This window comes from Trachinotus anak, unplaced genomic scaffold, assembly GCF_046630095.1.
Source record: "Trachinotus anak isolate AG129_WGS33_773 ecotype Australia unplaced genomic scaffold, CSIRO_AGI_Tana_v1 ptg000008l, whole genome shotgun sequence".
Classification (NCBI taxonomy): Eukaryota; Metazoa; Chordata; class Actinopteri; order Carangiformes; family Carangidae; genus Trachinotus; species Trachinotus anak.
Genome location: NW_027273859.1, coordinates 2,987,287 through 3,011,071, shown reverse-complemented (window position 1 = coordinate 3,011,071; position 23,785 = coordinate 2,987,287). Strand labels below are relative to the sequence as shown.

The 23,785-nt window shown below is 41.2% G+C and overlaps 2 protein-coding genes across 3 annotated transcripts; one reads left to right on the top strand and one right to left on the bottom strand.

Moving 5' to 3' along the window:
- Positions 1-764: 764 nt before the first annotated feature.
- top3b (DNA topoisomerase III beta) lies at positions 765-22,816 on the bottom strand. Of its 2 annotated transcripts, none has more exons than XM_071481878.1 (18): positions 22,253-22,816; positions 16,052-16,183; positions 13,330-13,436; positions 13,152-13,226; positions 12,733-12,929; positions 12,263-12,419; positions 12,062-12,175; positions 11,418-11,508; positions 10,760-10,914; positions 10,479-10,584; positions 9,863-10,009; positions 9,356-9,529; positions 7,406-7,534; positions 6,983-7,132; positions 6,014-6,114; positions 2,854-3,055; positions 1,827-2,014; positions 765-1,529 (listed from the first exon to the last, which is right to left on the bottom strand). In XM_071481878.1, exons 2-18 carry the CDS (start codon positions 16,092-16,094, stop codon positions 1,248-1,250), a joined length of 2,418 nt encoding a protein of 805 aa, XP_071337979.1. In that variant the 5' UTR covers positions 16,095-16,183; positions 22,253-22,816; the 3' UTR covers positions 765-1,247. The 2 variants fall into 2 exon arrangements, with proteins under 2 accessions (XP_071337979.1, XP_071337978.1); XM_071481877.1 differs by having other exon boundaries at positions 22,549-22,804.
- LOC139623575 (uncharacterized) lies at positions 18,557-22,009 on the top strand. Its single transcript, XM_071481879.1, has 3 exons — positions 18,557-18,701; positions 20,167-20,342; positions 21,640-22,009. The coding sequence occupies exons 1-3, from the start codon at positions 18,687-18,689 to the stop codon at positions 21,866-21,868; spliced, it is 420 nt and encodes a 139-aa protein (XP_071337980.1). The 5' UTR covers positions 18,557-18,686; the 3' UTR covers positions 21,869-22,009.
- Positions 22,817-23,785: the final 969 nt, after the last annotated feature.

Sequence of the window (23,785 nt, the reverse complement as noted above, 5' to 3'; positions counted from 1 at the left end):
ACCAAGTAGTAAATTAACTGATTTATCATAGAGCTCTACTTCTGAAAAAATGGCAAATTAAATGGTACATGTATCAACAGTACAAATGTAACACTTCTACCATGCTATAGCATGATACAAGTCCATGTTACCATGCTAAATGGACATGTTACTATGATAACAAGTATCCAACTCAACTACTTACATGCAAGCATGTCTTTCACAATTTGGCATTTCTGATATATGGCACTTTTTCTCACATGTTCACCATACTTGCAAATATCTTTTTCATCCTGTTATCTCGAGATAATGGAATAAATTTCCCATTATCTCGAGATAATGGAGCTTTATAGATAGATAGATAATAGTTAGATAGATAGATAAAATACTTTATTAATCCCTGGGAGAAATTCAGATTGTCCAGTAGCTCATGAATGTTCAGTTCAGTTGAGTAAAGATTTAAGTCTGTGTCATGATCCACTGCCTTAGTCTGTCTGCTGCTGTAGCTGCCTCTCTGCCCTACAGAGATGTTGTGGAGAGGGTGGTTGGTATTTTTGAAGGTGGCTGCATCTTACAGTGCATGTGTCTCTGCACAGCAGTCCTCAGTGAGTCCTGACTCCTACTAAGCACAGACCCAGCCTTTTTAACTAGCTTGTCCAGTCTTGTGTTCTTATCTGACATGCTGCTGCCCCAGCCTTTTAGCTTAATGACAAGAAGATTGGAAACAAAACAAATAGAACTTAGTAAACAAATGACAGACCTGGAATAAAATGTAAAAAAAATGGTTTCCTTGAAACAGAAGCACTTTTTATGAGCACGGTTTTAAATACAGGGAAGTTCTGGCCAGCCAATTGAAAGGTTACAAATTATCAATGGAATCATTTTTTGAGATGGCAGGATGTCCATGAACCCAGCTTTGACCAGAAGGGGAATACTGGGGGTGGTAGGGGCCAGCCCATACCAAAAAATCTTGAATTTTTAAAATCAATAAAAAGAGCAATAAAAGTAATGTAATAATTTAGGCTCAAAGCTTGAATGACTGAAATCACAAGTGTGTCATTGCTAAGATAATTTGGACATGCTTTTACCTTGAAAAGGGCATTTTTAAGTTTACAGCATACATATGAACTCATTTTTATTATGGTGAATAAACACGCTTACAACAAACTTTTTTTTAATGTTTTACTTCAATGTAATTACGTGACGTAAAAACGTAAAACACCTTCATATTCTGTCAAGCAAATAACAGGACGCACTCTACACAGACTCTATACGAAGTATGCTGCCAAGGCGGCCATTTTGTCTTTAGGTTTTTTAGGGTTGCCACGGCGTCCCCTGCCTCGTCCGCGTCCTCCTCGTCTCGTGCCGCCACCCCGGTGCATGAAGTGCCTCATGCTGGCATGTTTAAGCTCCACCAGGTCCTGGAAAACTGGATCACAGAAAACACAGCCAGTGTGTTGGGTCTCCCCGGCAGGAAGTGGAATGCGTGTCTTGTTGAAGTCAACTGTGACCTGAGAGGCGTCGCAGGCATCACAGGTCTCCTGAGCAACCTACGGGACAAGAGAAGAACCTTAGAGGCAGTATACAGGATTGAGAGAACTGTTAGAGTTGAGAACAATACAATTATAAATACAAGGAGGGGGACTCATGAGTTCAAATCAGACCACAACTGAGTTTTAAAAATCTATGTCTATGTTTGGGTGGAATGAAAATCTACAATCATCTGGATATTTGGATCACTTGTGTGTTTGCTTTTCTGGACCTGTAAAGGCTACTAATACATTGTATGTGACATTATGCCATAATAAATATGAATATCTTGACAAGATGTCGGACTATTTTCTTACCTGCACTCTGTGTGCATGTTCAAAGAAGTGTACCACCACGTTGCATTTATTACAGGCCATCCTCCATTTTGGTCCAGAGGTGGGATCCAGCACTAAAACTCCACTTTCACACTCCACACACTGTCCAATGCCCAGTGAGTTGAGAGAGTGCTGACAGGTCGGATGGGTACATTCATTGCATCCCATACCTGGGAAAAAAACAGACATTAAAGGACTGTCACAGAGGTCAGAGGGCTATAAAAAGACCGAGACTAAGGGCCAGATTTACAAAGAAAATAGCATGCAAATGGGAATTACGGTTTTCATTTAATTTATTTTGATGTTTTCATATATTTAGCATTGACCTTTTAGCCAATCACTCTATTCTTGCACTGTTTTCCTGACGTGTGTGTGTGTTATTTATGTTGAATGTTATTTATGTGAAATGTTTTCATTTATGCTGGAACTGAGGGTTGCTAAACTGTATTTTGTTGACTCGACAATGACAATAAAGATCCATCTTATCTTATTTCATTGCTGTAGCAGCAACAGGTGTAGCAGACTGATTTGATTTTGCCTGAATTGATTTCCACCTGTATGAAGCATCACTGCAGCTGATCAGATGGTTTTTTACTTTCATTATTTGTATAGTATATCACGTTTAATAAATAAAATGCAAAAATACTTTATAGGAGAAATGAAAGAGAGTGGAATGTAAAAGGTGTAAAAGACAAGGTGATGGTTAAAGTAGACACATGGCATAAAACAAATCAAATGTAGAATAATATAGGACAATACAACAAATATACAGAGTAAAAGGAGAGTGATTAGTAAAATATGTAAAACTAAAAGAAGAAAATATCTTCCTATAAAAGTAGGGGGGTACAACTTGTTGTCTACTGCTGGTTCCAGTAGTGTTGCTGCAACTGTGATATTGGTGGTTGTGTTCAAATAATTGATCAATAACGTATGTGATGATGGTTTAGACTGAAAAGCCTCCAGCTATTTAGCCACTATCCAACAACCACAGGAATTACTGAGTCCTTACCTTTTTTCATGTCTCTGAAAGGCGGGTTGCTAAAGCAGTAAGGGCACAGGGGGTAGCTCTTGCCCCGCGCCCCCGAGGTCCACAGCACAAGCTCAAAGTCGTCAAGCGGACAGCGCAGCTCCTTGTACAGCTTGATGGCTCCATTCTGTGGAAGGCTGTAGGTCTCATCACAGTGGGAGCAGTGGAGCCTGCTGGGCTTGGCCTGCAGATACACATTATAGGATCAGATGTGATGTAAGAATCCTTCACTTTCAAATGCACCTGACAGACTGGAAAGTCCTCACCTGACCAGCCTCAGAGACCATTACGGTACACTGGTTGCTTATCAAAGGAAAAATGAGGCTGTTATTATCATCAGGTTTTAAAATATGTGTGTAGTCAATGTGTTAGCTCTAGTTATTTGCAGTTCAATAATGTAACTACCGAATCTGATGCAAAAATATTGTGCAATATGTAAATTAGAAATTTTGGTGAATTATTAACTTTCCAAAGCATTAACCTCTATTGTATTTATAATTCCTGTGAAAACACAAGACTGTCAGGTCATGAGAGGCCGTGGCAGTCTAGGGGTTAAGGTGGTGACTATGAAATGCCAGGTCCCCTGTTCCTTGGTACCTTTGTTAAATGTAAACTTTGACTTCCTGTCATTTCTCTCCTGTTGACTTGGTTACAAAGGCAAAATATGCCCCTGAAATAGTTCAAACTCACCACAGTACTATAATCAGTGCTGGGCATTAGCATGGTGATAACTTTGCTGTTTTGTGAGACAAATAGCTATGTGTGGTAGCATCCATGTCCATCTGTCAGTGCATGACGCCACCTCCGTACATGGATGTACAGACGTGGCCAAAAGTGTGAGCCATACACCTCACTGAAGGTCAAAACCTAGTATTTGGCCTGTGGTCAAATCCTGATTTCATACCTGCAACATCATCTGATAAAATCACCAAACACATAGATTGAAGACAAAGACTGTGAGCTGTGATTTCAGCTGTATTTACTTATAAAAATGATCACTCAGAGAGAATGTTAGAATAGACAGACTATCTTTCTTTCTTTTAAAGCTATCTTTTAAGGCTTCAGCCTTTATCACAGTCAAACTAAGAGAGACGAGAAAATTGGGAAGAGAGAAAGAGAGGCTGGATTAAACCTGAGCTGCCGTGGCAGGGACTAAGCCCAAATGGCACGTGCTCTACGAGTCAAGCTACTGGGGCACCTTGACACAAGCAGACCACCTTTCTTAATTAATTATGTCTAACTCCTTCTGTTTTACATGTAGAACTGGTCATAGTGGATAGTGCGAAGCCTCATTACCACTGAGTTCTCTCTCCTCCTCCCTCTCTCCTGCCCTCTGTGCTTGGTCTGTTGGATGTGTAGTTATTCCTCTGCCTCCTTTAGCTTCCCCAACACTGACTATAATTAATAATGATGAAGTTTTACAGGTAATTAATAAAGTACTATTTTGAAGTAAGTGACAGTGAATAACCTAATTGTGTGTAAAAAAACAGTCAATGTTAAGTGTCCATTTCTGCCCCACAAAAAATGATGGCCTTGTGGTCTAAGACACATATACTGCAACTGCAAGGTCACTGTTTTGAAACCAGCTTGGAAGCCTTGGTGTGTGCATCCTTCCTTTTCTCTCCACTGTCTGTTGTGAACTCTGTTCATACACGGTGACTCTTGTTGCTTTAAAAGTTGTATAAAGCACATAACAATAACAGTGTGCTCAGACATCCCATTGTAGCTATATTTAAATTATAGCTTGTTCTAAACTATGAAGGGGTTTGCATACTCTCCAAAGTGTAACTGAAGCACATTGTACCACCATGTGACACCCAATAGTTACAAATGCTGGATTTCTACTCTCATGACAACAAGTTCCCTGAAACTGTAATAAGGCAGAACTGAGTATGTGTCATCCTCGGTGCACATGGAGCGATCTAAACACGAGTTCTGAGTCACATGCAACCACGACGCACATATTCCGATACCACGGCAGTGACCAAAAGATCTCCGACCTCATGATTCATTCATGAATCGAAAAGTGGTTCTTTCATCAGGTGGAAATGATAATAAAGCACGTCAGCTGAACTTTGAAGGCCAGAGCTCAACAGTCAGACATCACGTGGTACAGAGTGGAACATAAATGATTTAAAAGTAAAAAGTTAAAACTGCAATATCTAAGTACTGGAAATCAATCTAGCGCTAGCATGAGACTTGTTTGTTGTCTCAGCTAATGCAGGAACTGGGAGCTTGCTAGCCTGTGATTCAGGCCATAGTGATGTCTTTCAGCAGCTAGTACCAGCCTGAAGCCTGTGAGAGAAGCAGTAGATCAGAAGCTCTTTCACATATTGATTGACAGCTGTGAGCTCCCACCCCTGGCTTTGGTCTCCGCTGAGTGGTTAGAAGGGAAAGGCTTGCTCAAAAACTTCAGACAGATTATCTCTGCAATCTCACTGCTGCTAGGATTCTTCACTCAGGGTTTCTGCAGGTTTCAACAAGTAAAGCTCAGTTACTGAACCATTTCATGTCTATACTGGCAAACAAAACGTAGGATGGATAATCGGGGTTATAGAATTACATGGAAGGTTGATGAATTTATTCACATTCAACACCTACATGACTAAACAGAACTGTGTGTACGCAAGAGTAGTGTGTGTGTGTATGTGTGTGTGTGTTTGTTTTACTTTATTTGTGCAGGTCTGAAAACTGGGAGCCCCCTACTAGTGGAGTCCGTACAGGGCTGATTTAGGGGTAAGATGATGTTATTTGACATGGGAGTGTGTGACGTAGTCATCTATAGTCAGTGTATCACCTGCAGTAGATTTCAATCAGCACACCTCAAGTTTAGAGAAGCAGCTGAGAGCACCAGTACAGAAGCTGAGCGACGTGCTGCTGTGGATGGGGCCATCTGCAGAAACCACTTTAAAAACTGTTTTGGATAAGGGCTGTGGTTGTGGTTGTGCTACTACATTGTCTCATCTTGTGATGTTAATTGTCGTAGTGTGGACTGGTGATTAACTGATACCACCAGTCACATACCTGGACCATCCAACATCTCTCCCACACTTTTAAGAGCTCCTTTCAAAATGAGACTCTCGGCACTTGCTGATAATCGAATCTGCATATGTTTAACAGTAGCTGTGACCAGTCTGCTGACCTGAATGTACTTCATGAAGCGGTGGCACTTGCCACAGCGGGACAGGGGCTTTCCTGTGGCAGCAATGGGAGAAAAGGAGACCTCCATCAGCTCATCCATGCCTATAAAACAAAACAAGACAGACACTGTAGGCTGGAGTTGCATAGGAATGAACCAAATGGTAACATATGTCTAAATAATATTTCCCTTGGTTTATTTAGCTCCATGATTGTTCTGTAATTTCCTTGAAAACTTTAACCCTTTCCTGCATCTCCTTTTGCATTTTCTTCCTTCTTTCAAATCTTGCTCCTGAACTGTCATATATCCTTGTCATTGACATCATGCTGAATTTTTTCCATTTCTGCTTATTTTCATCAGCATAACTCAACCAAAATAAATGAATAAAGTCATGGAGAGACATCCAGGTGGATTGTCCTCTGCAGTAAGCATAAAATAAATGACTCATTTTGATCAAAATGTGCATGATTACCATTATTAAGTATCATTATAAGTTCATTATTGAACATTAGTTATGTCTGCTAGTTAGATGCTCCATTCACGTGACAATAAATCATCCCCATCACTTATTCAAGTGGACAACACTGCAGGAAATGAGGTAATGACAGTAAGTTAGTCTAGTTCCCTAAGGGTTAATCTACCTGCATCCTTTTCTTGTTGTGAGGCAACCATGTTATTGACGTTATGTGACTGCGTGTTAATAGCTGGTACAGCCATAAGGTTTAAGCTGCATTTATACTCAACACAAGGGGTTAACCACTGTAGGTACCTAAGATATAGGTTTTGATTTAAAGCTGAGTGTTAAGGAAATTTTTAGTGGATGTAACCTCAGTTCTATAAATCTATGTCCCATTACATTTAAATCCAGCTTTAGAGGTTATTAAATAGTTAAAAAGCCCATTGTCAATAGGATTAATACTATGGGCCCCTTTTTGCAGACTTGTGAGACTTCTGTGGCTACAGTGAACTCACTGGTGATGGAATCCACAAAGTAGTGAAACTTCCTCTTGAAGATATCCAGTGCATGCTGCAGGACCTGCTGGTAGTTGGCTTTCCCCTGCGCAATAAGGTTCAGTTGCTTCTCTACAGCGCTGCGTATGGTGGGCAGAACCAGCTCTGCATCTGCAAAAAGCAAATACAGCCAGTTATTGGTATTTTAATGCCATGCTATAAAAGCCACACACAAATCTGAATTCACACTAATAACGTGGCTCATACTGTATTTTAGTGAATTCCACTATTCTATCAGGCCCCACGTCCCAAAGGGTTAATTACAAAGTTGACATAGTTTCCAAAGTTGATTCAACAATGTTTAAAAAAAAAACCCATAATCAATATACAGCCACTAATCCCTTATACATGTGAGAGAATGTACAATAATATTAGGCAAATGACCTATCTTGTAGTAGCCATGTACCAGGACAATGCCCAGGTTGGTTGGCTTTAACTTGCGTCCATTCTCTATTGTAACATAGTTCCTCTGGCAGATGTTGTTGATGTGGACAGGGATGCTGGCATCAGTACCTGGAGAGGGGAGGACAGAAGTCAACAGCTGTAAAACTGCAAGGCAAAGATCAGCATGAAGGTAAGACTTTTAATAATTTACTGACAGAAAGGCTGGAAAAAAGGGCCCTAATTAGTGTGAGGCCGAGAGAGTGACTGGCATCAATTTGGTTTTATCTCCAATCACCTCCTGAAAAAAATATCTGTCTCTTCAGCTTCTAAATGTTCATCGGCTAAGTTGCCAACTTGTGCAACTTGTGTCAAATGTGTTCATTATTACAAGTGACACCTTTAATATTATACACAGTCATTTGATACACTGTCATAAAAGCAGTCAGAGCACCTTTACAGTACTCAGAAGAAACAGACGTCTGAACATAGACAATTCCATGAAAACAAGGCAAACAACAGTTGCCGATGAAGGTCTTATAATGACTGAAAGCTCCAGAATAACCACCTAATTGGCCTTTTGGTGTTGCAACAATGCTGTATTACACCTTGATATCTACAGACCTGGGTCAAGTAGGGCTGTCTTGCAGTGTATGTTACAGTATGTTAATCTGGAGTTTTACATTTCTCAGATTTTAAATTTTTTGTTTTAAAAATGCCCAGTGCGTTTGGAACTGAACAGCTCCCACCTGTATGGAACTGTGGTAACGGGGCCTTACTACTCCCTGCACTAAACCTTGGTCTGTCCTTTGTTCCAACCCCATCTGTTTGACCTACAGAAATTTCTCAGAAATGAAAGACAAAAAAAAAATTTTTTCATGAAAAGATGATCCCTCAGAATATATATATAAAAAAATGACTACTACCCAAGAATAGAAATCCTTCAATAGAGACATATTACAGGCTTGTAGAATTGGATATAATAGAACTAGAATTACTGCCTGCAATAACCAGTCAAGTTGACCAAAATCTGATCGGTTTATTCTGAGTCCAAGTGAACAATTGCGCCAAATTTGAAGAAATTCTCTCAAAGTCTGTCCCATTCACAAGAATGGGACAGACCCAAAAACATGATGCTTCCAGCCAGAGACACACAAAAGCAACAGAAAGCACTGTTTGACTGTGAGAGTCACAGGCCCATTGTCATTAAATCTGCTGACACAGGGGACGAGTGTAATTAAGACAATGAAGTTGACAACTTATGGGGATATTTTGCCAATTGGGTCCACATGTTTACTGCAGCCTTTTATATGTTAGGAAGTTTTTGCCCCCTCATGAAGACCACAAGCTGCAACAGAAAGTTTTTATATACACTACAAATGTGGTTGGAGGTTTGACCTCCACAGACTTTTTCCCTTGTCCATGCATCTTAGAAGTAGGTGAAGTTGTGCCAGAGATCTTCACTCTTCGCTTTTATATAAAAAAATGATTCATTCAAATAAATTAAATATGTTTGAATTGAGTAATGTGAAAGAAATCACTTCTAGTGGACGCAAGAAGAGTGACAATGCATTCAAAAGAATGACAGTGTTGCTCCGTGTCCACTGGATGTGTCAACGTAAGATGTTTGATGTAACAACTTTATAAGTTTGTTGTGTAGTTCCTCTGCCCACAAGTAGCCAAAAAAAATCAATTAATGCTGCTTCAAAAAAATCCCTCTTGAGTGTCTGCATTTTACATACATGACTTCTGTTTATTCTCCCACTACACGATCTGCTGATGTCATCTGAAGTTTAGATCTGCTCATGTTTAAACCCCAAGTTCAAATTGCAGGGACATGTTGAGACTTGAGGCCCACACTATGTGCAGCCTGTGTCCTATCTTACAAATAGTTTCAGCTACAAGATACGAGCAGCAATCATATCCAACAAGCAGAGCTGAGGTATACTGCACCAATGCCATGTTTCTCCATGAGGGTGATGAGTTCGGCCTCGGTAAGGTAGTCTGGGGGGCTGGTCTGCTTTTCTACCAGCTTGATCTCGTCTACGGTGAAAGTGTCTCCACGCTCACAATCTGGCATGGCCTCTTCCAGAGGGATACCCTGCCAAGGCATCACTGCTGTGTACCCTGGGAATAGAACACACACTTAGCAAGCACTGGGTTGCTTATTATCATCATTATTGGTCATGAGAGAAAATACACTGAGCATATAACAACAAATATTCATGCAATACATGTGTGATGAAGCAAAAATTAATCTCTCCATCCCTTTAGTAGAGGCCAAGCAGATCAAAGACCATTTTACTTAACTCACAGTAACTCGCACGCTTGACAACTTTTTTTTTAGGGATTCAAGATCAAACTGTTTTCAAACTACTGCGAAATCCTTGTTGGCATTTGGAGCTACAAATCTGCAAAGTGCTCAAGAAGTGTGCAGAATGTGTGACCAGTTGGCTGTACCTGGTGATATAAGGGTTTTGCCACTACATGAGAAGGCCTCTGTGCCAATGCTGAACTCTATCGTGGTCTGTAGGTACTTGCAGTCCTGACTGACAGTGGCAATGAAATGTCTTGTGATGTACTCGTATAGCCGCCAGCCATCGCTGCCTGTGGAATACCAGAAGAGGAAGAACATGGGTTAGAGGTTGAACACGAAGGGTCACGAAGTGACCTTAAAACAGGTTAATATAGTACTGGCTATCAATTATTCTGTTTTAGACTCAACCTAATCGTCAACAGTATTTATCTCTGTGTCAGTGAGGAGTTCCATCTTAAACTGTTGGCAGCAAGGATTATGGATCATCCTGAGTAATGGGGACACTGTTTGTGGGAAGATACTGCAGACATTGCTGCTGATGTTTTTCTAAATTCCAGACTGCACAGCAAACTTAATTCACCTCCCTTGTGTTGGCATGTAGACAGAAAATCTCAAAAGCTGGACAAATAAAACCAAAAGTATCTGCATGGATATGGGTGGAGGTGTATGGGTGACAGGTGATGTCTTGCCCTCACTTACTGCTCTCTGAAGTAATGTTCTTTACCTGTTATCCATGATCTAACAAGTTACATGACCCACCCAGTTCCGCTTCTGAGGCAGCACGCATGGGAGTGATAGGTGGATGGTCTCCAGCATCAGCTCCTTTTCTAGGTCTGTTTAATCCAGCTGCAAGCAGAGCCTTCACCTGATGGAGAGGTGAAACAAACTTTTATGTGCATCCACATTCAAGCATTAAATCCTTGCTGCCCGCCAACAAGTATTAATACAATGAATCTGTTTCTGTATGCATACACAGCTGGCCTTGAATATGTCAGGGCATGAATCCTCTTATGTATCCTTGACCCCAGAGTGGCCCTCACCTCTTCTGCCCATATGATATTGTTGGTCTGCTGCTTCAATGTTCCTTTCAGATCGAAGTTCTCTGGGTAGTGGGTTGTCTCAGTACGTGGGTAGCTGATGTAGCCCTGTGTATACAGGCGCTCTGCAATCTGCATGGTATGCTGGGGACCCATGCCTAAGACATGAAAAAAAAAAAAATCTGAATTTTTTTCTCTTCTTCTTACACCCTCACAAAACTAGGAGCTGCACATCTTATTTCTTGATCTTAACTGACAGTCAGTCTTTACAAATACAGACAACTGTGTCCCCGACTAAAATCCATAATTACTTAAAAGTGGATTTCCCCTTAACCACAGTATCTAATTTACAGTCAGAGTTCTTCTTCTTTTCCAATTTGTCCAGTATCTCCCACTGAACATGCATCTTGTATATTTTCAGTTCTAGTAAACAGAAAGTCTGGATTTTTGTTTTTCAAACAAAGCAATTAACTGATTAATCAAGAAAATAATCAGATTAACCAACAAGGAAAATAATAAATAGCCTAATATAAGTGATGCTGAACATCAGCACTTACCAGTGGCAGCATTTACATTTATACACATATTCTCAAATATTCACAACTGACAAATGACGAAATGCTGCATGTTGATGTAAATAAATAAATAAATAAATAAATACCTAAAGCAGAGCTGGCCACTCTCAACATCTCCACTGTGTTCAAGGCCTGGGGTCTCTGCTTGGCCTTCTCTTTCTTACTCACTGACTCCACCTGTGTTAAGTGAGGTATTATACAGCTTATATCAGAGCCCGAGTGAGGTGATCTTCAGTTCTGGTTGAATGAATCCACCAGGTAGTGGAAAATTACTTATGTAGGGCTCATATCTGTGGTCATTTGAAATACAGGACACATACACATAAAAAAATACAAGTAGATTCAAAATCCACTTACACATTCTAACCTATACTATCGCAATTCCCTAAATCTTCATCAGGGTTACAGCCTGACAAAGATACATTAACAGATATTCACACATCAGTGACTTCCTGGAGTCTAGTCATCATCATTAGGTTACCAGTTGGTTTGGTTATAACTTGTTATAAGAATTATATAATTAAGTTATAAAAAATCTAACACAAATACATACTAATACATACTTATTAAATAATCATTACATTAAAAAAAAAAAAAAAAAAAAAAAAAATATATTATATATATATATATATATATATATATATATATTGATTCCACGCTACTACAGTTGACATACAGTACATGGTGGCAATAATAGTTAGAGCAAAGAATACTTGGATTTTAATCTTACCTTTGCCTCCCTGGATGTCTTGGCCAGGTTGACAAACATTTGACCCACCTCTCGGTCAAAGACCCTCACCCTATTCCAGTCCAGTGTCAGAGGGCTGTCCTTTCCTTTGAACACCTGACAAAGCAAGGCTTATTTATAAGTGTAGCACAGAAGGAAGAGATCTTTGATACGGCATCAGTCGGAGTGGAGCTGGAGATTTACCTTTGCCTGGAGGATCCAGTAAGTCTCTGGTTTGAAGGACTGGATCTTATCATGGCGTTCCACACAGAAGCCGAGTGTGGGGGTCTGGCATGGTCCAAATGAGATCAAGGAGGAGTCTAGGTTGCCATATTTGCCCTGAAAATACTTGGTCTGGAACCTGAAAAATATTTGATCCACAAAGGTCAGGCTTTAACTTTAACCTTAGAGCAGCTATAATCAAACTCATGGAGCAGAAAATCAACAATGTGTAGCCCCAGAGAGAACCTCTTGAAACTCTGGTTATTATTCTTATTTAATAAGCAGTTCTGATTACATAAACCTGGAGCTTTAGAGGAGGGTGCAATTACACATACTATTAATTTGTGCACAATTTTGTGGTAATTTCTCGTGTGACTAGACCGCTTCAGGAAATGCAGCTCAAGGTGGCTGTGTGTGGCCAGGCCAGTGTGCGGCTGTAGAAAGCAGTGTACCGGGTGAAAGCACAACCGATGCGCAGATCCAGCTCCTGTCGTGCATCCACTGACAGCGCTTCGTTGCGGTTGGGCTCTCCCAGGCAATTCATGGCATTCCAGATGTCAGTGTCAGTAATGGAGCTAAATTTGGCACGATAAACACTCTGCTCCCTTACACTCCCCTTGTTCATCACTGGCTGGATGGCATCCAGTACCTTGGGGGAAAGAGAAATAGTGACTGAGCAGAAGAAAAATCAAAATACAAATAACAATGTTTGCAGGCATGGTCTAATCAGTTTGTAAGCTTGCTTCACTCATTTCATACAAAATTACAGTTGCAATAACAAGACTGCACAAATTAAATGCCCATGGATTGGAAGTCATTATCCAGATACAGCTCACATGTTAATGCCAGATGTAAATGGGACCTGAATTACCTCAAAACAGATGTTCTCGCCTTCTTTATCACAGTCCAGCCATAAAACCACGAAGTCACAGCCTCGTGCTTCAACCTGACATGAAACCAAAAAACTTGGGGTGAGCAGCAAAGATACAAGGGATGATACACTGACCTCCGGATGGTCATCCAGAGCCCCAATTACTGGGTCAACCTACTTGGAGGAACTTGACCATGTTGAGTTTGGGGTTGGCTTCCTTCTTTTCTGTGGGAGCTTTGCTAAAGAGTTCTGCAGGGTCCACCTTGTCCCAGTTGTTGTACTTCCCTTGATAAAGAAGAAGCACACTGTTAAACGATTTCAGTAAGAATTTCCAAGCAAGACAAATCATGAGTTTGGACACTGAAGTGGTTGAAACCCATATTAAAGTGTATTCTAGTGTAAAGTATGTCTATTTTATAGTTATTACATGAAGCAAGAGATAATGAGAAATTTAACCAATAAGTTGAAAGTTGAAGATGTTGAGGAAATTCTCAAAAAAATTCTCACTGCATAAACTAACTGGGATCATTCTTACCTGAATTAACATGAAATGGTAACTAACAGATTCAGTGGCTTTAGAAAGTATTCAGACCCCTTCACTTTGTGTTGTAGATTTAACTGTAAATTGATAAAATTGCCATTTTGTCCATCAGTCTACACTTAGCAACCTTTTTTGATAAAGTGAAAACCTGCTTTGAGAAAATACTTTTAAAATCTTCTTCAGTTATCCTTGTAATGTTACCACAACTTGACTGGAGTCCACCAGTGGCAAATTTAATTGATTAGACATTTAGAAAAGCACAAACATGTGTACACAAGATCCCACACTTCACACTGTATGTCATGATAAAAACCATGAAATCCAAGGAATTCTCTGTAGACCTAAACAAATTGTAGTGAGGCAGTGATCAATGTATAAAACCATTTCTGAAGCACTGAGTGTCCTAAACAACACAGCGCCTTCAATAATTGTGAGATGGAATACGTTTGGGACTCAAGAGGTAGAGCGGGTCGTCCGCTAATCAGAGAGTCAATGGTTTGATCCCCAGCTCCTCCAGTATATGTGTCGAAGTGTCCTTGGGCAAGATACTGAACCCCAAACTGCCTCTGATGCCTGTTCTATCAGTGTATGAGTTGATGTGAATGGTAGAAGCGCTCTATGTGCAGATGTAAGCGCTGTATGAGTGTGTGTGTGTGAATAGGTGAATATGACTCAAATTGTAAAGCACTTCGAGTGATTGATAAGACTAGAAAAGACTCTTCTGCAGCTCCACCTTCTCCTCCAAATATGGTTTCTTCTGGTTTCAAAAATCCAAGATGGTGATGGCCAAATTGCAAACTCAAGGCTTCAACATGGCAGTTCACAAACCAATGGGTGACGTCACGGTGGGTCGCCATTGAACAAGATCCATTTCCAAGGCTCCTTCAAATGCGGCCAAGAAATGCATCCTTCATCTCCAGGGCAACGAGGGATCCAACGGGTAGATGGATGATTCCCACTGACTGTGCGCCAGAAATGAATCACTAATCTCTTTTCAACAAGAGAATATGATGAACTCCGTAAATAAAACAGCAGCCCAGGATAGAGGAAGGAAATCCTCCACAGACAGACCATCTCATTTCGGCTCAAGCCTTCACAGTCTATACGATGACTACCAGCTCTTTCAAAGGATGTGGCCCCTGGATTGTGTGCAACATGTCACCTTTCGACATGACAACAGAACATCTGTGAAGAGACCTGAAGATGGCAGTTTACAGATGCTTACCATCCAATCTGACAGAGCTCGAGAGGATCTGCCAGGAAGAATAGGATAAACTGCCCAAATCCAGTTGTGCAAATCTTATAGGGATTTATAGAGAAAACTCAATGCTGTAATGGCTGCCAAAGGGACCTCTGCAAAGTACTAAATTAAGGATCTGAATACTTCAGTAAAGTAAGAGTTTGATTCTTGATTTTTTATACATTTTTCAAAATGTTTTCACATTGTCATTATGGTTTATTGAGTGTAGACTGATGAAAAATGGCATTTTTGTCCATTCAAAATTAAATCTATCAAATCTGCAAGACTTTCTTATAAACTAGCTTCTCAACTATTGGTGGAGACGTTCCTACATTTTTTTAACAGTTGTGTGTGCTTTAATTATATTGTTCTAGATAGTTTATGTTGTTTCAATGCATCAACACAATTTGAATCACAGTCTGATCTGAATGCAGACACACTTGTTACTCTTGATTTCCTCAACATTCTTCTGCAGCACATGCAGATCTGCCTTTTTCTTTACAACTCTAATGAACCAAAACCAGCGTGGTGTTTATTTTCAGAGAATTACTTTGTCTAGGCAGTTTCAATTTCCACACGAAAAGCATAGAAACATTGAAAAACAAAAAGTAAATTTGTGGTAATGTTAGCCAATAAGGAAAACAACTATTAACACTTATGAATTTACTTCAAATGCATTTATTGTAAAGCACATTCAACAGTTTCAGGAGGTGTTAAGCTGTTCTTTAATGTGTCAAAATTAGAAGGGAAAACTGTCTGTGGATCAGTTTTGTCTGATACCCAGTGTGCTTACTTGCTGGGGGCTGATGCCAAACTGGTGGATCCTGAGGCTCAAATCAGTCCAAATCGAGGAGTGAAAAGTTTAACTTATGCTAATTTGTATTTTCATACACAGACCCAAAAACAGTAACTGCTATGCAGTGGATTTTTATCCAGTTCAACAGTTCTCTTAGAGACACAAACATAACTTCTTCATGGTCTGTAATTCATAGTGTTGTTTTATTGAATTGCTTTATGTTATAATGCTATTTCTATTATTTCTTTTCTTCCACCAAATATGAAAATGAGGTAGACAAAAAATGTTAAACAATTTTAAGCAGAGAAGAGGATGATACCCACCGATGAAATCCAGACTCATCACATGTCCACAAACAGAGGTCATCTTAAAGCGCACAGTTTGGCCCCGGAAGCTGCCAGTGTAGTCGTGCACTGAGCATGCTCCGTTGAGTCCCTTGCGACTTGTACAACTTCCTAAAGGCCAAGAAGAACAGACGATGTGGTAATACAGTCATTTAAAGTCATTCACTTCACTTGAAACTGTTCAAAACAGACTGATGAGCCACACCGTTGCTCGAGTTCTTTCAGGAAATGACTGCACCTTCCCCTAAAAGAAAACTATATGTTCATGAGTCTTTTTTTAAGAATTATGTCTTGAGCTTAGAGAGTCACAGAAAGGGTAGGGAAGAGAGTATTGAGAGATGATCTTTTCAAGATTTGATAATATTGATAATATTTAATATACATACATCCACAAGGCTACACCATGTTTTGTGAGCTTTCTCTTTACAAAGGTTTTGATGCTTCCGTGCTGGTGTCAGCCAGGGCCGGGGGCATCGGACAGACAGACGGAGATATTCAAGGATGAACTGATTAGATTTTGGTGGTCAAAGGTCAAGGTCAGTGTGACCTCACAAAACACTTTGCAGCCATTACTGAAGACTTCAAATTCCATTTTGACAGAATTTCACACAAATGGTTAATATTTTATAGGACTCTGGATAAACAGGGATGTGATCTGAAACTAGTCTGAGTGCCAAATTTGAAGATGTTCCATCAGAGCGTTACTGAGACATCACAGATATCACAACCTGGAAACAACATCCCTCCACTCTGGCTGTCACCAGCATAAAAATACTTCTTGGTTAAGAGAAACTGGGACTTTTTTTTGTGGCAGGGCAACAATTAGCACAAGCAGCATTCCAATCAATTGATTTATTACCAATTGGTCATTTCCGGGCAGTACAAAGTGAGTTGTTGGTGGTTTGGTGGAAATTGTGTCTTAGATGTAAACGCATGCAACTAACCTCTCAGTACCACGTCTGTTTCTGGCGCAATCACAGAACGTAAAATGTAAATGTGGAGGCAAGACTTCAGTGCATGCCAGTTTGTGAAAAGCTCACGCTCACCCACCTGAAAGCTATAGAGCCAGCCTCTTTGAGGACAGTCTGGTGATTTTATCCATAAATGCAAAGAATTAAAACATGTTTAGTCCCCCGGTAACGGATGTGCTGTTCAGTCGGGAAGCAGTGACACTCAAACACATGGCACTCCTGGACTTTAAGCCCGTACTGTGTGGAAGGATGTTTCAGCACATTCCTGGCGTTTCCACCCAGACATTTTCCAAACATCACTAATAGCACTGTCATCATCTTTCTTCGTCTTTTGACTGTCTGCTCCTCTCCACCATAACTCCTTCTTGTCGCAAGTTTCCATCAGTGTGGACAAATGAGCTTCATTTTTTTGCAGTGAGCAACTGTCAGAAAAACATGCCAGCACTGATATGAGATATTCATAAGCTGGGGTCTATACAATTCCATTGGTTCAGAACATTTGGTACCAGTTCCTGATTCACATCTCCAGCTGTGTGTCCAAATTGTGCTACAACAGTTTTATTATTTTTTTCTTGAAGAAGCAGCCCCCCGTTTGTTGGGCTATTGTTGTCATGCTTCTCTGTTCTCTCTGTTTCAGACTGATGAGACCAATGACTCTGGCTGAGAGTGTGTTTCAGGCCAGAGACACACTGGATGCGTGGTGGCTGCAGAACGTCTTGTTTTTCATTTCAGTGCCCTTGTTATCGGACTGGAGCGGACACACTGCCTGAGTGAGGTGCACGTCTCTCACCTATTTTTCATGCTTGGCGCAGACGCCTTGCAGCAAAAATAATAACAGACACCACACCCTCCAATCTATATTCACCTTTACCTAGCATGTTTGCACTTTGCCCTGCTGGGCCTGAATGACCAACAATAGCTGGTGAGCCTGGAGACGCCCAGACAGTCTATGCACCCAAGACGTACCACTATGCACTTATGTTTGCGTTTGCACACTTTAAGTAGGGCCCACTGTGCTTACTGAGTGTAACAACCAGTGAGAACTGGTTGAACTTTTGAAACACACTCAAAACTTTTTACTTAAAAAACGGCAATGAGTCAGACATGGAGTTCAACGAGAGATCAGAGCGGTGACGCGTGACCCTTTTCCGGTAAGCGAGGGGCCTCCCTTCATTACCCTGGCTCAATGCTATACGCTGATGTCCTCTCTGTATTAAATGATTCTCTCAAGGCTGAATGCTAATGACAGGAACATAGACACAGAAATACTATGATGGGACCCCACCCCCACCCACACCCCCACCCACCACGCACACAGATACACAAATGCCACTCCAGCCTCTTTGACGTGGACAACCAAATCACCAATACCTGTACCAATCCAGACACACACACACACACACACACACACACACACTTGAAATACAGGCTATATAAATAGAGGCAGGTGCAGTGCAGGTAGCTCAGCTCCAAGCCAAAGGACACACTGAGGACCAAAGAAGAAAAAGAAACTACAAAAAAAACCAACATAAAAAACAAAACTAAAAAAAAAATAAACAAAAAAACCAACAGCACTCATCAACATCCTCAGGACGAAAAACAGAAGCTCCATTCAACCAACCTCCAGTCACAGTTCTTCAACCATGGAACAGCTCCAGGTAAGAAATCTGTCTTTACAATGATGCTGACACTGAACACATGGGTTGTGCTCCGTTGGCCTCTAGAGGCAAACCAAGTAGACTACAGGCTCACACTTTCCATGTCTACCTTAATGCAAACTTGTACACTCAAATGCACATTATAATTATTATTGGTGCACTGGTGTATGTTGCTGTAATATTTCTTTCTGTCTGTACTATCTGTGAGATCCCCTCCGAGCACAATAAGAGACGGGGGACAACATCCAAAGTCCTCCGTGCATTGTAATGTTCAGGCAAAACTAATATGAGGCTCCACCAGTCTGGGTTAGAGAAATCTTTCTCAGAATTTAACAGTAACTGGTTACTCACCAAAGTGATTACACTTCATCTTTGGCAATTATGAATGTCTGTGCCAGCTTTTATGGTAATTCATCCTGTCGTCCTGATATTTCTGGCTGGATCAAAGTAGAAGACCAACGAACACTGACGTCCCAGGAGCCAACCAATAGCCTAACAATAATCTTAATTATTAAGATAAAACAATGGTCCTTGCAGTAAAAGTGGATACAAAAGTGATCAAACTTAGTACACTGAGAAAAGCATATTTCTTATCTTTGTGTTTTAGTCCATTATTGCCTAATTACAAAGCAGAAGATTAATATCTTGTGCACTAAAATGACGACCTTGTTCGTGCAATATATGGATCTGTGAGCAGGATAATAATTTGGTTGCAGAAGATGAAAAATAAAATTTACCGCGACTAATAGCTGCAGCTCTTGTGACTTACATGCGTATTGCTCTGTATACACCATGATGGCCAAAAGTCAGCCTTACCTGATCTATTTTAAACTCATTTGGGGCTGAATAATAGTAGTGACAGTGCAATTTGGTGCAGACACCAAAACAACACTGTTTCTGATACGAATGAATGTGATTTTCTTCCAAACTCTTTTATTCATCTAAACACATGTATCCATACAAGAACTTACAGTTCTATGGTTGCAATAAAATACAGCAGAAAATGGGCAAAATAATGACTTAAATCAGGAACTATGTGATCAAAGAATAAGTCGACGAGTTTAAATGAACAAATACAAAGCTCACCAGAAATGTGCTGTCTGCTGACTTCACTTCACGGTTTCTGAAACTTGGTACGATGGCCACATGTTGGTGAGCAACAACAACAACAACAAAACATTAGTCAAAAATTGGCCTTTATTAAATATGCAATGAAACACCTGGCAGCCTGTGCTGTCTGTCAATAACTCGATAAAGGAGGATGACAAATCAGATGAACTCCTCATTCGCAGCAGCGTTGTACACTGACCTCAACTCAGGCGGAGGAATTCTGCAGCTGCTTAGTGCACTCATGCACTAAATGACAGCCATTTAAATTTGAACAAATACGAGACACCTCCAGGTAACCCACAGTGACAGATCAGTCCACACTAACATAGTCTTTCTGTCTTATTCTGTGTTTTAGGTGTTACGTGTCTTGCTGCTGTGCCTGCTGGCCCTCCACCAATGTCCAGCTATCCCACTGGGCAGCCAGTGTGTTGACGAGTCCTTCTGTCCGTACAGCCTGCAGGACTACTACAGCCAGCTGGTCAACCTGCCCAGCCGCATCAACGAGCGAAGCATTGCGACCTGGAGCTACGTGTGAGTGTCCATGCCACATATAAAACACAGACTTTATCCTCAACCACAGATATTTGTGTTGTAGGGGCTAGCAGGTGAAGAGATTAGTTGACTGACATCAATTTAAAAAAAAGACAAGGTCATAACCTCGTACACGGCTGGACCTTGAATGGTCAATGTGCACATTAAGGACATAGCTGCAAACTGTTATGGAACTGCTGTAAACAACTACTCTCAGTGGAAAGTAGCTAAAGCTGCTTGATGTTTTCATTTCATCCATCCATCATTTTTTTGCATGTGGTGTGTGGTTTGACATTTAAATACAATAATCACAGTTTAGTTATTACCATTAACTTTCTTCAACACTAAGCTGCAGAACAGCTGGGATACACTGCAGAAATCCACAGTAGTAATGGTTAAAAACCCTCCTGACACCCACTGACATCAGGCGTGTCAGCAGTGGAAAGGGTGCACAGCCGGGTCACATGACTCTGCAGTAGATGCAGGTATTTATCCACTCCGGCTCCGATCTGCATTCATGTAAACACAACACCTGGGTGAAGCCGCTAATTTTCCCCCCTTTTCCTGCTGTGACATCTTTCAGAGGGCAAACAGCTTAAACACACCTGTCCCCTGCCCAACACAGTGCTACATACATGATGAAGTAATCTGTCAGTGAGGTTTGCTGCCTGGAGGGTAAATCATTTAAAATGGATACATCAGTGTCATTGGAGATTTGGTCATAAATCAGCCATTGCACCATTCTGAGCTTTGAAAATAATAAAACGACTGACAAATATTCGACTGCATTGATGTGAGGTGATCTCAGGGACACAAATTTCACTCCAAGCTGAAATCCAAAAGTCACAGCCCTGATCTTTTTATCGGCATCTATTTTTTTCTCATTTTCACTACATAACCAAATTGATTTAATTAGCTGGTATATTTATTTATAAAACCATCCTGTGGTTTTAAAAATGCAGAGAACTCCTGTTGTTTGAACATCAACACATAAACTGAAGCCCCTTTCCCACAGCCAGTGACAGTGATAAACATGGCCAACAGCTACACACACACACACACACACACACACACACACACACACTCTCTCTCTCTCTCTCTCTGTACCTGGGTGAGTGAAGTCTGTCTCGCCCCAGCAGCCCCTCTCCTCTTCTCCAGACCCCTGCTGCCGAACCTCATCATATTCTGTCTTGTGTTTAATCTCTCCTTACTTGCCTGCCAAGTCTAACTCACTAAATGAAAACACTACTGAATGAAAGCCCGTCTCTGACCTCTCCTGCTCCTCATCTCTCACCAGGGAGAACATCGACTTGAACCGCGTGCCTCAGGTCATCCACGAGGCCAGCTGCCACACCAGTCACTCCTGCAGGGGACTCGACAACACTTTTGGTCTTGAGACCATCCCCGTGTCCCTGAGGATGCCCGTCCTCAAGAAGAACCCCAGCTGCTTCCCCACGGCCAGCTACTCTCTGGAGTTTGAAGTCATCACCATAGCTTGTATATGTGCTATCTCCAGGCACAGCTGAACAGGACTGACTGCTCCGACTTAGGTAGTAGGTGGTAGTTTCTGAGAAATGTCATTTCACTCACTGGTATTGTTTTCCCGTAGACAGTGAAGTTGTCACCATTCAATACATAATACATGTAATTAAAGATATTTTACATTAACTGGTATCATTGTGTCCAACAGAGTGTTTTGGCAGCGTGGTGAATACTTTTCTGTATCCTGACAGCTGAGCAGTATTAAAGAGTCTCCTCTCAAACACACTACAGCGGGTCTGAGTTCACTGCAGCAACCTCTGACAGAAGCCCTGGTTCAGCATTATACACATGAGTGCATTGAGCCCAAGCAGTTGCAGCAGATAAGAAAGACCGAAGATGGCTCTATGTAGGCGAACGTTCACACTTACCAAACTTGTAAGTTGTTTTAATAAGTTCACTGCTGAGCTATTGCAGTAACGACGGTATTCCAGTTCAACACTCCCCTCCCTGTGTTTGCGGATCACAGCCTGGTCATTTCCACCACAGCACCTCACAGACGCAGAGGTGCTCTGCTGTGCTGGAAGCGACCGGTCTGCGACCTGCGAGCCCCGGAAGGCCAAGTGCGAACACACCGCACACGACATGAGCATGAGAGCCAAGCGCCTGCTGCGTGTGGTCTGATCGTCCTCATGTGCTGTGGCGCATTACAGAGCACCGCGCTCACCTTTAGAGAGGATTTTGGAAATCGACTGAGCCAGTGATGGTTTCTCTGCCACCATCAACACAGTCCTCATCGTGGAAGGCTACCTCTTCCTCCGGCTCCAGCCGGTCAGTGCACAGGCAGCTGGTTCCAACCGGATCAGTGAGGGCTGGCAACGATGGCTGTGCCGTGAGGGAAATCTCAACTGTGTAAATAACTGCTTGCTAACAGGCTATTTGGTGACCCGCACAAGCGGCCCTGGCAGGAGTGCTCCTCTCCTTCTTTTTTTTATGGCAGGTTGCAATAATTGCTCAGAAGGTGCATAGCGCCACCTACCCTGCCGGAGTATGTACTGTAGTATGAGATATCATCCCAAGTCTACAATACACCATTAGGTAGATAAATAATTCTTAAATGATTGATATTAAAAAAGAAATACATTTAAGGTTCCATCCCCTTCCTCCCTTACCTATTTTTTGAGTTTCGTTGATGTTATCAAACTCCCAGGAATTTCCATCAGAGAGAGGCACAAAACAGGGTTGTCCCCTGTCTTCTTTACTTTTTGTGTGATCATAGAGTAAGTGACCAAGGAAAGAGTATTCAAAACACATGCCAGCCTACCTACCTACCTGTGGTCCCCTAAGGCTGTTAAATCAGTACGTCGTGCAATATGTAGATTTGTTTGGAAAAATAAGCACCAGAATGAAATTATAACAGCTCTTTTGTATACAATTATATTGTTATTATTTATCTCTCCTAAATATTTGTTATTGCAGTTTCTGCAGCTTTCCTGTTCTCTGCACTGCCACTTTGCTGCTGTAACACTGTGAATTTCCCCACTGTGGGACTAATAAAGACCATCTTATCTTATCTTATCTTATCCAAGCTCCCATAAGAAAAGGCTTAGCCCAACCTAATCTGGTGGGCCTTCCCACTGAGATTTGTCACAGGATCGGTAAACCTTCTCAGTCAGTTTTCTTTCAGATTTAGATCATTTTGGTCTGGATAATATACCAATGCTAGACCTTCCTTTCACAAAGTTGCAGGCAAAGATCATTTTATAGTTAGAAATATATGAAAGTCATTCAATTGCACCTTGCATTCTTCGCACCTATTGCTAATAATCTTGACTTTGAATATCCTTGTACAGATGTGGGGTTTAGAGATTGGACGGCTGCTGGTATCACAAAAATCATGACAGATACTGTGTCTGGGTAATGGATTTATGATTTTCAGCAATTACAGGAAGAGTTTCATATTC